Source organism: Gadus macrocephalus, chromosome 11, assembly GCF_031168955.1.
Source record: "Gadus macrocephalus chromosome 11, ASM3116895v1".
Lineage (NCBI taxonomy): Eukaryota > Metazoa > Chordata > Actinopteri > Gadiformes > Gadidae > Gadus > Gadus macrocephalus.
The window spans coordinates 22,154,694-22,169,028 of record NC_082392.1 but is presented as its reverse complement, the minus strand read 5'-3'; the positions used below and the strand labels follow the sequence as shown (position 1 = coordinate 22,169,028).

The following is a 14,335-nucleotide window of genomic DNA, read 5'->3' as shown; positions in this document are numbered from 1 at the left end:
CTTCGGAACAATGGGTTCCGTTTTCGTAACATTGAACCGTCGGCATAGTGGCATGTCGATCTAATGGGAAATATTTCGGACCATTGAGACGTCGGAACAATGAGGCGTCGGAATTACGGCATGGCACCGTTGAACCATGTCATTTTGGCCTTCACTGAATTTCTCTTAAATGATTAATGTAGGAAGTTCTACTTTATTAATATATTCATGAATACATGTAAAAAAATTATTAAACAAAAAAAAAGTGTAAAGGTTTTTCACAGCTAACCATTCCAAATGTAATCAATGTCATTCCATAAAAAAAACGTATTGGCTGGATGAGCAAACATTCCTACTTAATGATCCGCCTTTGTTGCAAATCAATATTCAGTGGGGTGCTGGGAAATCCTGGAATGTTGAGACACTAATTAAAACAGGACGTTTCTAAGGGACATCTGTTTGGCATCACATTTCCTCCCGAAATGTCTTTGCTGGTAGCCAATGTTTGACTTTGAAATAATTGATCTAATTGCAGAGGCGGATTAACTGAATGAAGGCTTCCAACGGTGTGGCAGATGTAACCTTTCAATATTACACGAATTCTAGACAACCGACATTTACTGTACCAGAATATTATTCCTAAAGAGTTCTTGGGAAAATGAATGTGATGGAAAATATTATTTTGGGCTTGTGAATGTCAAGGGAAATTCCACCCAGCGTGATATTTTTTTTATTTTGAGTTGTTTTAATCCTCTGTCACCTCTCTGTTTCACTTTCAAACTGTTGTGCCCGGGAGATTTCACCTGCACCCTCACTCTGCCTGGGGCCTCCCCGCCCCGCGGCCACATGGTATCCAAAGACACATTCGATACATGTTGTATAGTTATTTATAACCCCTGCATTGTCTCGGAACAACTGCTGAATAAAAATAATACTATGTGCTGAAATCCATCCTGCTTCTACCTGTCATGTATCGGCATGGAGGCTGTTCCACTTGAATCAAGCATCTACAGTGAGTGTCAGTGACAGAGGTGGTACTGCACTCTCCTAGTACAGTATATCCATGTCTGGTCTGCGTCTTAATCAGCCTACATTTTAAATCCATGTTTTAGACCAGAATAGAGGAGGTTAGCTCTGATTTGAACAGACTAGAGGAGGTTAGCCCTGGTTTGACCAGAATAGAGGAGGTTAGCCCTGGTTTAGACCAGAATAGAGGAGGTGGACTGTGGATGAGGAGGAGTTTGGCCGTGGCTGAGGAGGTAAACTGTCGTTAGAAGGAGTTGGGCAGTGGCTGAGTAGGTGGGCTTAGGGTGATGAGAAGATGGGCTGTGGGTAAGGAAGTGGGCTGTGGGTGAGAAGGAGTAAGTGGGTAAGGCTGTGGGTAAGGTTATTCACCTGCTTCTGCTTCTAATTCGTTCACACTTTCCAACATTCTACAGGACTACTAGTTGAACTTTACAATGTTGGATTGAACACTGGTACAAGGCCCGAGCTACCTTGTCCCACAAAGACAGAGTGGTTAACAGCTTCTTGACGGCCCTTCCATTTGACCAATCACTACTACTCACCAAGCGTGCCATTCATTCCATCTGATATTAATGGATTGGGTTTCACAGGGACCAAGGGAGCATCTGCTTTCTGTTTAGGCTTTTGTAATGTTCAGGTTTCCTTTCTCAGCCCTGAGCTAAACCTGGGCTGACACAGTGCTATAGAAGGGCTACAACAGGGCTACCACCACAGGGCTGGGACAGGGCTACAACAGGGCTAATACAGGGCTACAACAGGGTTGACACAGGGCTACAGCAGGGTTGACACAGGGCTATAGCAGCCATACAACAGGGCTGACACAGGGCTAAAGCAGGGTTGACACAGGGCTATAGCAGCCCTACAACAGGGCTGACACAGGGCTACAGCAGGGCTACAACAAGGCTACACCAGGGGCAGGGCTGAGACAGGGTTACAACAGGGCTGACACAGGGCTACAGCAGGGCTACAACAAGGCTACACCAGGGCTGAGACAGGGTTACAACAGGGCTGACACAGGGCTATAGCAGGGCTACAACAGGGCTTAGACAGGGCTGAGACAGGGCTATGAGGTCGACCCGAGAGAGAATATTGATCCTCCCGATGACAATTATGTCCCCGGGATGTCGTTAATTTTAATCCCTGCCAGCCAGGGCTAAACCAAGGCTTACACAGGGTCCCAGCAGGGCTGACACAGGGCTCCAGCAGGGCTACTACAGGGCTACAGTAGGGCTACAACAGGGCTATAGCAGGGCTACAACAGGGCTGACACAGGGCTCCAGCAGGGCTACTACAGGGCTACAGCAGGGCTACAACAGGGTTATAGCAGGGCTACACCAGGGCTATAGCAGGGCTACAACAGGGCTGACACAGGGCTCCAGCAGGGCTACTACAGGGCTACACCAGGGCTATAGCAGGGCTACAACAGGGCTGACACAGGGCTCCAGCAGGGCTACTACAGGGCTACAGCAGGGCTACAACAAGGTTATAGCAGGGCTAAACCAGGGCTACAACAGGGCTGACACAGGGCTCCAGCAGGGCTACTACAGGGCTACAGCAGGGCTACAACAGGGTTATAGCAGGGCTACACCAGGGCTATAGCAGGGCTACAACAGGGCTGACACAGGGCAATAGCAGGGCTATAGCAGGGCTACAACAGCATCTGATTAGCATTGGCGCTGCTATCAGCATTCCCCTGGTATTTTATTACTACAGGTGCAGGGATGCACGTTAGCTGCTCAGGCTAATGGGAAGCAGCTCTATTTATACATCTGCAGGCACTAAAGAGCCCTGGGTGGAGGGAGAGACTGAGTGCAGAGTTAACACAGCAATGGGGGAGTCATGGGAGGAGGGGTCCTAGGAGGAGCGGCTGCCAGCTACAAGCTGACAGCTCCGCAGGCACTAGAGCCTTCAGCGGCCCCCGACTCACACACACACACACACACACACACACACACACACACACACACACACACACACACACACACACACACACACACACACACACACACACACACACACACACACACACACACACACACACACACACACCCACCCAAGGGGTTGAAAACGTACTTCTTTTCACCACCTTCCCGAAAAACATTTTCAACCGTCCCGAATTTTCCCAAGAATCTTTTTTACATTTTGAGTTGTTAGGCTACTTACTGATAATATAATAAAAACACAATACATTATGTTGCTAAAATAATATATTTATTTCCAGACTAGTCACAGAACGTGACCTTCTGCCAGTACTCCACCATTTAGTGAGTTGTATTCGTCAAGAGGAGGGCTCAACAGCCTCTTGCATTGAGATTTGCATGAGGCTGTTCAGAGTGTCATTGGCTAGGCGAGACCTCCAGTCCGACTTCACCCTTTTCATGCAGGAGAGACCACGCTCGCAACAGGAGCTGCTCACACCTTTTTCGCGACAAGGTCAGCGCGTTTACAATGCCCGAGGTAAATTGCCGGCTTGAGCTAGCACCCAAATGTACCCTCCAGGACCCTGAGCAGTTCTAACTGGAGAGAAAGTGAAATCCGCGAGCTGCTGAATATGTAAGAGAAGGTGATGCAGTCGCATTAAACAAAGACTTGAAAGATGGTGCGATCTACGAGAGGGACGCAGAGGAACTTTCCTTACGAGACTTTTGTGGTGGTCAGCAAAATAAAGAATATGTTGGCGTTTTTGCACTTGTAAATAGTTAATCGCGTTTGTAGCCTACACTCAGACGTGAACTCATTCTTGCATTCAGGTGACTTCATTCATAAAAAATAAAAACATTCGGGAGTATGCAGATTATTCTAAAGAGGTCTAGACTAGAGATGCGCGGTTGGCTGTCATACCCGCAGTCACCGTGGATAATCCACAAAAAAAAGTAACGCCTCGTTTCCACATACGTATGTTTTTCGTATCCGTGCTTCCGTAAATTTACTGAAGGAGTCGCTAGTGTTTTACGTACGGACATGAATTTATTTACGGACAAAAGATGGGGGAGCATATTATAATGGCCGTTTTTAGGAGACCGGTACTTTGGAACATGAGGATCGACATATACAGAGATAAAAACAAAACCAACCAGGCTTGGAAAGAGATCGGCGAGGAGTTTGGCCTGCCAGGTACTTACATGTTTTGTGAAAAACATAAAAACTTTCACACGGTATCTCCGTAAAACGACGGCGAAAGTTACATTTTTTGAACGTATATTACGGACATACCGGACAGAAATTTTACGGAGGGGAGGAGTCTCGGAGGAAAAACGGACATTACGGAGAATCACATAGGAATGAATAGACTTTCGGTCGGAGACGGTTGGATCGCATACGAGAATGTACGTATGTGGAAACGAGGCGTAATAGCCTACTTGAAGGAATTGCAGGCGGGTCACGGTTGACATAAATAAATAAATAAATATTAAGTAGGTTAAAGGGGTAGTTCGGAATTTTGGACATAGGGCCTGATTCCGAAGTGAGCTTTGGTATTCTATATCACTGGAGACAGTTTTCAACACATTTCATTCAGTCCTTCTAGTTGCAGAGTTCGCTCGTGCTAGGCTAGCGCACGGCAACGGGCAATGCTAGCCTGCTATTAAAAACAGTCTTACCCACTCCACAGTACACCCAAGGTAAATCAATTATAACGACAGACTATAAATCTAAATGTCTGTTTATAGAATAATGTTAGAAATAAAACCAACCTTGCATTGCATTGCATTTTGAGGGAATTGCGGGGTCTCAGCAGCAGTGTTTATATTCCTGTACGTAGGCTACGGCAGCGGCGGACTGATACCTAGGTTACCTGCCGCTGTCATTGCTACAAACGCAGAGTACAGTGAACGAAGGAATTCTATAAGCGTATTCAATTAACAAGATATGGCCACGTTTGGAGGAGTTAGCGATGCATCTGCTTTTGAAGACGATTATGAGGATTCTGCGGCCCGCATAAACATTCCTGGCGGCCCGCAATGTTATACAGATGTAAGTTATTAAAAAATAAATATATATATTTTTTTATTATTATATCAATATTAAATTAAACAAAAATAAATAAATATAAAGAGAAAAGTCGACTCTCTAGCTTTCAATTGAATCCTTTTACATTTGTTAGTTCTAATCCGACTGTACATTACTTCGAAAGGATGAATCTCAGTTTCTGGATTTAGACCTCACTTGACCTCACTCCAAGAGGGCCACGTGCAATGTTTTTTTCACCACTGGGATGCTGACGGCGTTTCCCGCCAATTCTTTTTTCCTTTTGTTGCCCTCAGTCAAATTTTGGGTTCCTAAATTGGCCCTCAACTGTCAATACTTTGAGAACCCCTGGACTAGACAAATGGCAAACTGACAAATTTGACATATATTTTTCTATAATCTCCCTGAGTCTGACATGCGCAAACCTCTCCGCCCAGCGCTCGTCCGCTGGTTTTCCATAAGCATTCCACTGTGCGATCCTCCCTGATGCGTATGCCCTCACACACATTGTTGAAATATGCTGGATGCTTTATTCTTTCTATGTGGCTTTTTGTTACACATTTCATAGTGGTTGGACATTTTAGCATGCCGACAGCCTTTTGTCGGGATGCGGAACACACAACTTAAATTCGGGACGTCTGGTCCCCGATGATCGGGCAGGTACGATCAATTATTGAAAAAAACGATTCGATTTCACCCAAGGCTGAATTAAAAGTAGGCCTACATGTCTTTCTAAATGTTGGTCATCAACAAGGTTGTAAAGTAGTAACTTCGGGCACATCTGTCAAAATAATAGTTTTTTTACAGTTTTTATTCAGCCATTGCGCTGTGGCCGAACTGACGGGGATATTATCTGATATTATGAATCTTAAAGACTGCGTCAGGTTCTCAGACTCTCAGTTCTCAGTTCTCAGAAAGGGATTGTTGCCGATGCGGGACAGCTGTCAGTTCACTTTGGGTCCATTTCTCAGATGCTCCATTGTTTCGTCCTCTCGGTCGTATGCGGAGTCCGCATACGACCGAGAGGTTCTCTCTTTTGCAATGGTCCGTTATGGCTGATTTGAGGTTTTCTTGCTGGGCCTTGTCCTTTATTGCTCGTTTGTCTCTGAGCTGTCTCCTTTCACATTGCTTTTATGTTATTTTTTTGTGTGGTAAAACTTCTGCCCGTCTCCCCAATGTGGGTTTTATGGCATGATTCATGTGGTATTTCATATATGACCATGCATTTATTGTGTTGATCAATTTTGAACTTTGGGTGACTAGCAGCTGTGGTCGTTTTGTGTGTGGTTTTACCGGTGTGTTTATTCTGTGCTTTTTCATGACCCTCTGGATGCGCTCAGCGACCCCTCTGATGTACGGCAGTTTCACTGCTTCTCTGCTCTCCCTTTTTTGTTCCTTATGTTTTTTCCTTTTCTTTGTTTGTGTTTCCTCTTTTGCTTTTACCTGTTACGTTCCTTTCTGTATTGCCCATTGTGGATACTGACATGTTTTCAGTGCATTCTGAATATGTTGCTCCTCCTGTGCTCTGTCCTTGGGATCCGTTGTTAAAGCTGCCCGTTCAAGTAGTGTTCTAACCACTGAGTTTATGTGCTATTGGGTGTTCTGATGTCCAAAGTAGGTATTAGTCTGTGTGTTTCGGTTTCCTATAGATTTTTATTTTGATGTCTCCTTTAATCGTGTGGATTGAAGGAGATTTTTATGTCCAAAAAAGCAATGGATCTGTCTGTTTCTTCTTCATGTGGTATCTTTATGTTGCCAGTGTGGTCAATCGAATTGAGGTGATCTGTGATTTCTTGTGTATGTCGTCTCTTTACTTTTTCCAGAATGTCGTCAACGTACCTCTTCCATAGTGTTGGCCTGTACTACTCCGGTGCTGATGTTATTGCTTCCTTCTCCAGGTGTTCCATAAAGAAGCCAAACGTTATGGCTGATAGTGGATCCCCCATGGCGAAACCCTCTTTCCGCCTGTATATTTTTGTGCGGAACTGAAAATAAGTTGAGGTGGCGATGAAATGGAGTAATTGACAGATGTATTGTACTGTCAAATTTGTGCGTTTCTTGAGTTTTTTGTCCTTTTGTAGGCGTTGCTGTACTATTTGCATCATCCGTCACATCTCCGTTAACATCAGCTGATAAGAACGCTTCACACTAATACACCCGTGTGACTTTCTGATGAAGACGGAAGTATATCCGTCGAAAAATGTCAAGGTAAAGAAAATAACGTCTACCAATATATGTGTCTGTGATAAAAGAAAACTATAAATATCCATCTCAATTGTATACACAATGAATGCATTACAACATTCAATCATGCCTAACAGTGTGTGTGTGTGTGTGTGTGTGTGTGTGTGTGTGTGTGTGTGTGTGTGTGTGTGTGTGTGTGTGTGTGTGTGTGTGTGTGTGTGTGTGTGTGTGTGTGTGCGTGCGTGCGTGTGTTTATGTGTGTATGTGTGTGGGGGGGGGTGGTAGATTTTATCAAGGGGAATTACAGGAATCCCATAGTTTGTAAGATCTGATTTGAGACCTAGAAGAAAAATGTACTCAAACAAAGATGATCATTTCAAAGAAAGAGAAAAAAAGAAAGAAAGAAAAAACATGTAATTCAAAGGAATACGCAAAAAACAAGAATGACTTCATAAATTCTCATGTTGGTCAAGTAGTTTCCCACTTTCGAAAGCACCTATATTGTAGGAATAGTTGGAATATGGAAGGTTTCCTGATGCCAGAGCTCCTTCAATGCAACAACAAGTCCCCACAGGTTCATACAAGGGTGGGTCCATTTCATAGACAATAATGTCAATGAAATATTAATAGCGTGGTAATCAGCTGTCCTCAAAAATAAATAGGTAACAGTCCAATCCTTGGTGCCCCATCACACAGAGGTCCTCTTCAGATGGTTAGAGATGGAGATCCTGGGCTCTCCAGGCCTTGGGAGAGGGCCTGTGAGAGTACTGGTGTTTTCTGCTTCACTTACCGGTGCTGGTTCCTCAGCGATGGAGAAACTTTGCGGGACTGAAACTCCTCGCGCGTGAGAACGGTGCCCCATTGGCCTAACTCCACCAGCTGCCTGGCCAGCTCTTCATCCTGGAGCACCACAGAGGGACAGAAGGATCACTATACCTGTTCTACCTGGGTAACATCCCCTTTCTACCTGAATAACCTACCCTGTTACCTCTACAGCCTGGTTTCTGCATGTAGCCCCTCCTTTCTACCTGTAGCAACTCCTTTCTAGTTTTAGAAAACCCCCTTCTACTGTCCTGTAGCCCCTCCTTTCTACCTGTAGCACCTCCTGCCTAGTTCAAGAACACCCCATTTTACCTCTAGAACCCTCATTTCTACCTATAGCATCTCATTTATACCACTAGCATCTACTTTCTACATGTAGAACCTCCCCATCTACCTGTGGAAACCTCCCTTTTACCTGCCTAACCTCCCCTTTTAACTGTACAACGTCTCTCTCTAACTGTAGAACCTCTTTTGTATCTGTGGAGCCACTCAAGATAACCGCTCCTTTTATCCCAAGTAACCCCTTACTGTGCGTTCACACCAAACACAAAATTTCGCCTGTTCGCGTTATCGCCGAAGTTTTGTCGCACCACACATCATAATCTGTCGCTGTGCAAGTTTTGTCGAATTTGTCGCGCCACAACAAGATAACCACCATTGCATGTCTTTACCTTTTGTGGAAGAGGGAGAGACGTCGGAGGACCCGACGCAGTATATTCATAATATTGTAATGACCACGGAAGAGGCAGTGAATGAAGTATTGAATAGACAGAGATTTATTAGAAAGGCCTACCTAATAAACCGTTGGAACACACAAGACCGGAAACATAGCAACGCCGGTAAACAAACCCAGAGAAGCCCAATCCCTATGAGAGATCCCCGCGCTACGGCCATCCGGAGGCGCACAGAGCTTTGGGCCGTGATATTATATATACAAATATTATATCATATACTATTATATTATGTATAGAGCTCTGGGAGTCGCAAACGGCAACGTTCACTTTCTCCTCCATGCTGCAGTTCACCCCGGACTGCACTGCACTGGGTTTGACGGTTGAACGCTGATTGGCTGTTACGTTACACATGTGACTCAGTGGCCACGCTGTTGAACGCTGTTCGGCTGTCATCACGCGAAATTCGCGTCAAAGTTAAAATATTTGAACTCGAGCGAATTTTTCGCGCAACAAATTCTCGTGAACGCGCTCGCATGTGCATGGCAAAAGTGTGGCGCGACGAATCAAAACTTGACGCCGGTTCTCTCGCGAAAAATTCGCCCGATACCCGTCTCTACGTTCACTTTGTATGGGATCTTGTCGCCCCGTCGCGTTTGGTGTGAACTCACGGTTACTGTGTGTTCACACCAAACACGATTTTTTTTGCCCGTTCGCGTTGTCGCCGAAATCTTGTCGCGCCACACATCATAATCTGTCGCTGTGCAAGTTTTGTCTAATTTGTCGCACCACAACAAGATAACCACCATTGCATGTCTTTACCTTTTGTGGAAGAGGGAGAGACGTCGGAGGACCCGACGCAGTATATTCATAATATTGTAATGACCACGGAAGAGGCAGTGAATGAAGTATTGAATAGACAGAGATTTATTAGATAGGCCTACCTAATAAACCGTTGGAACACACAAGACCAGAAACATAGCAACGCCGGTAAACAAACCCCGAGAAGCCCAATCCCTATGAGAGCTCCCCGCACTAGGGCCATCCGGAGGCGCGCAGAGCTTTTGGCCGTGATATTATATATACAAATATTATATTAGATACTATTATATTATATATAAAGCCCCGGGAGTCGCAAACGGCAACATTCACTTTCTCCTCCATGCTGCAGTTCACCACGGACTGCACTGCACTGGGTTTGACGGTTGAACGCTAATTGGCTGTTACGTTAAACATGTGACACAGTGGCCACGCTGTTGAACACTGATTGGCTATCATCCCGCGTCATCACGCGAAATTCGCGTCAAAGTTCAAATATTTGAACTCGAGCGAATTTTTTGCACAACAAATTCTCGTGAACACGCTCGCCTGTGCATGGCAAAAGTGTGGCGCGACAAATCAAAACTTGTCGTGGGTTTTCTCGCGGAAAATTCGCCCGACACGCATCTCTACGTTCACTTTGTATGGGAGCTTGTCGCCCCGTCGCGTTTGGTGTGAACGCACGGTTACTGTGAAATGCATCATGTTTTCACACACACCTTGCTCAGCCCTAATACCAAAACATCTGAGATGATTGGAATGGAGTTCTCTGTTAACATTGACTTCTGTAAATTATCAGCCATACATTCATGCTGCCTTCCTTTACATTGCAATGCCACGCCAACGTCCCTCACTCTCTGGGAGTGAAAATGGGAAGCGCATGAGCTGTTCCTATAGCAGAGACACCAGAATTCACACAGGATTGTCCGACGAGTGTGCAGAATACTATTCATATTTCATATCCATTATTACCTCTCAAACAATCAAATGCATTCATTTTTTTTTGCATTTCTGTTTTACAAAACATAAACAATATAAATGATGCAAATATAATGACAGTGCTACAAATCCATCGCCAAGTCTTATTATTTCAGTCACATCTAATCGACATCGGGTGTCTATATCACTAAGATTGACTTCCGATGCAGAATAGCATGTCTGTCATGAGTCGCACAAAATGTCTGCTGTCAACACAAACAGCGCATTACTTCTTAATTTAACTTATCTTAAATTACCTCACATACTATGACAGTTAGTCTTTAGGGGATTTTTCCAAGCCTTAACCCTAAAGGCCAATTTCCACCGGAAGTGGTACGGCAGCGAACCGGCTGTGTTCCGTAATGCAATCCCCAGTGGAAGCGGCACGGACACGTTCCGACTGATGGCTCAAGATGTGCATAAATATAATAGGCCTATATGAATTATAAAAATTATTATGATTAGAATGATTAATACAATATTGTTCACGAGTTATAATCAACCCATGGCAACGTCCGCTCGCGACACAGGACTTGCGAGGCATCGACGCGGAGTCGGACTTTCATTTCTTCTTTGCCGCTGATTAGCTATTGATACCATATATAGACTGTATAATATTACAATACCCTGTGAATAGAGTGGCGAAGTCACGCCCCTTCCGGTAGGGCTCATGGGACCTATGAGATCGAAAAATATGAATGGGTGTCAATGGAGAGAAAATAATTATTTTCTGGTCCCGGTCTTTATATGCCCTGGATTACACATATGTTTTTTGTGGATTTAAATGATAATTTTTCATGCAAAGAAAACTAAAAATGTTCGTGAAGAAGTTTGATAATTTTAGGTTTTATGTGAGGCCGCTTTGTGAACTACAGCTCTTCGCTGCTCTCGATGCATATGATATACGTCGCCACACCCGCCCTTGGAACTCGGCACAGAGATGGCGATCTCTCTGCCCCACTTCACCGCTTTTTCCAAGGGGAGGATAAAAGCATCGAAAGAGGTGAAAACCATTATAAGTCGTGGGAAGTGCAGAGTTTCAGTTATGCCGATGGGAAGATTGTCGGTCTTCTCCACGCCAGTCGCAGGGAGCGTGACGTCACATACGAGCCGTGTAGTCTTTCTCGATGTGTTTTCTCTATAGCCTTTATCTGAACAATTGCACAATAAACGGTCGAACTCTTTGGATGAAAAATTATCCTTTAAATCCACAAACAACATATGTGTAATCCAGGGCATATAAAGACCGGGACCAGAAAATAATTATTTTCTCTCCATTGACACCCATTCATATTTTTCGATCTCATAGGTCCCATGAGCCCTACCGGAAGGGGCGTGACTTCGCCACTCTATTGCATAGGGGTCGATGTGAGCTCATGAATATTTATGAGCAAAGGCAAACTGATTGGCTGTAGCGGTGTTCTGAGAAACGGCTGCGAACAACTGGCAACTTAAAACAAATAGAAGAGGCAAGTATTGTAAACGAAGAGCCGGTTTGGGGACGGTTCTATGCCGTGCCGGTGCCATATCCCGTGGGATAGCCTACATTGACTTTAATGGTTTCTATTATTTTCGGGGACCGGTTCGCTGCCGTGCCGGTTCCGTTGGAAATTGGCCTTAACCCTTAGACACATGATTAGCTCCTAAAGGCGAAATGAAGACCCATGAACCAAGGTTCTCCTTGAACCTCAGATAAATAATCACTTCTTCTTGCCACACCTTAGAATTTACTTCTGGACGATTTCAGAAAAGATAGCAGGTGGATAATAGTTTTTTTCACTCCTTCAATGGGTTTTTAACTAAATTCTGTATCTATTTTTGTAAATTGCCTTTTCTGCGCAACCAAAGGTTTTGGAGAGGTGACTGTTAAGCTGCAGACCCACATGGAGGGCAGTGATGTCGTCACTATCCGAAAACAGGCTGCAGAGGCCTTTGGTTGCTGGAGGATTAAAGCTCAACCAGACCCAGCCCTCTCTCACGGCCAGTCACCCTGCACTCTGATGTGGCTTTCCAGAAATAAGACACAAACCCATGCAAGCAAAACCAACTTGGTTTTAAAGGATGTTAACCCCAGTCAGCACGATATAGCTTCATCTATGAATGAAATTAGGCCCATGGTTTATTTAGGGTTTTAAGTCATGTTCAGTGCACCCGTCTACGTGTTCAGTGTAAGGAGCATTTTAGGATATTTAGACCATTGACGAGGGCTTAACTAAATTGTAGTCCAAGTTTACCTGGGATCCTAACTCATGTGTGTATAGACAGGTGTCCTTACACCGCTCCAAGGCTGTACAATTAACAAGTCTGCCATCTGCTGGACAAACTCTGAAGTAGGCTTTTGACCCAACCATAACCCATGTTCAAATGAAGCAGACTTCGCCAATGAATTATACATATATTTGGACAGCACTAAATGTGAACCCTAAATATATGCCACATAAGTGTTGAGGTCCAGTTGAGAAGTCATGGGGTCGACATAATGGAGAACAATTCGCCTGTGAGCGGTGTTGCCAGATTGCAGGAAACCCTGGCGACAGCACGCTGGAGTCAGTGTTGCCCGATTGGGCGGGAAATATGGCCCAATCTGGCAACACTGTCTGTGAGCTTGTTGCTCTATCAGCACATCTTGCCCTACTGCGAGAACACGCACCCCTGCGCTAATACTGATGAATAAACACCGTGTTCTAGCGTTTTTTTTTTTTAAATCTGCCAGCGCTTTTTTTACATTATATTCCTATGGAGCAGAGCGTTTCTGGAAAAAGTCACGGCCGATGTGAACACGGCCTAACACTGCTGCGGGCTTCAACAGGCTGGGCTCAAATATATTACCAACATGTTTTAACATTAACCTGGCCAGTATCGTGTGAACGGCTGAAAAAGCAATCTGTCAACTTACCTGTTTACTACGACACCGATTTCTGCGACCCACCGAAAAGTGTGACCCCAGGGGACGCTGTTGCATATTTTCTGCAATATGCACGAGTTTGAAGCGTATAGGCAGGCATGACAAAAACATAAATATAAAATAAGATCTCCCCCCAGCCCCTTACCTTTTTATTAAAGGTGCTTAATAAATACATTTGATTTGATTTGATTAGCATTTTACAGACCCATACAATGGATAGGGCGTTTAGTACCGTCCTTCACCGATACTTTACCCATAAAAAGCTACAGTCAGTGTTATATTACGCTGATTTACCTTTGAGCATATCCTATTATATGCTACTGTGTAAAATTCTGTCTAGAATTAATGTTAGTATCAAGAAATGAAAGACCCACCAGTGGGGGGAGATGTTAAATTTTATTTATGTTTTTGTTATAATGCACGCGTGCATGTTGCAGAAAATGTGCAACAGCACCCCCTGGGGTCACACTTTTCGGTGGGTCGCAGAATTCGGTGTAACACCGGCTACATTTACATTACACTCATTTAGCAACTACTAATACATCGACACTAGATACGTACCTCTAGGTAGTACAGAGCAGAAGCTGTTATTTTGGAATCCAGAAAGTCTTCGTAAGAGGTAAATTGCGTGACGACATCATTGAGTGAATCAGCGCTGTCGTCGGTCATGTTGTCTCTCATGCTTTGTTTCGGACGCCTAACCGCTGCTATAACAACCACCTAACTGCTGCTATAGGCTGCAACTACCTAACCTCTGCTAATAGCCAACACTTAACCGCTGCTATAGCAATCACCCAACCGCTGCTATAGTAACCACCTCACCATCAGTCCAGTCACTCAGTGGAAACTCAGTGGTCACCTAACTGCTGTCATGGCAACCACCTGACCATCAGGCCAGGCACTCCAGTTATTTCTTTATGAAAGAAAACAGGCTTTTTTTAATCAGACATGATTTTTTTAATTGACAACACAGATATTCACAGTG

The 14,335-nt window shown here is 44.5% G+C and overlaps 1 protein-coding gene across 2 annotated transcripts in view; it reads right to left on the bottom strand.

The window, feature by feature from the left end:
* cfap299 (cilia and flagella associated protein 299) overlaps window positions 1–14,196 on the bottom strand; it is a 42,045-nt gene extending 27,849 nt beyond the window's left edge. Inside the window, exons 1-2 of one of the 2 annotated variants that reach the window (XM_060065913.1) lie at window positions 13,912–14,196; window positions 7,946–8,055 (exon numbers count right to left, since the gene is read on the bottom strand). In XM_060065913.1, the coding sequence (XP_059921896.1) occupies window positions 7,946–8,055; window positions 13,912–14,031 (230 nt within the window). In that variant the 5' untranslated portion in view covers window positions 14,032–14,196. The remainder of the gene's footprint in view (window positions 1–7,945; window positions 8,056–13,911) is intronic. The other variant, XM_060065912.1, reaches the window with a different exon arrangement.
* Between the last annotated feature and the right edge of the window lie 139 nt (window positions 14,197–14,335).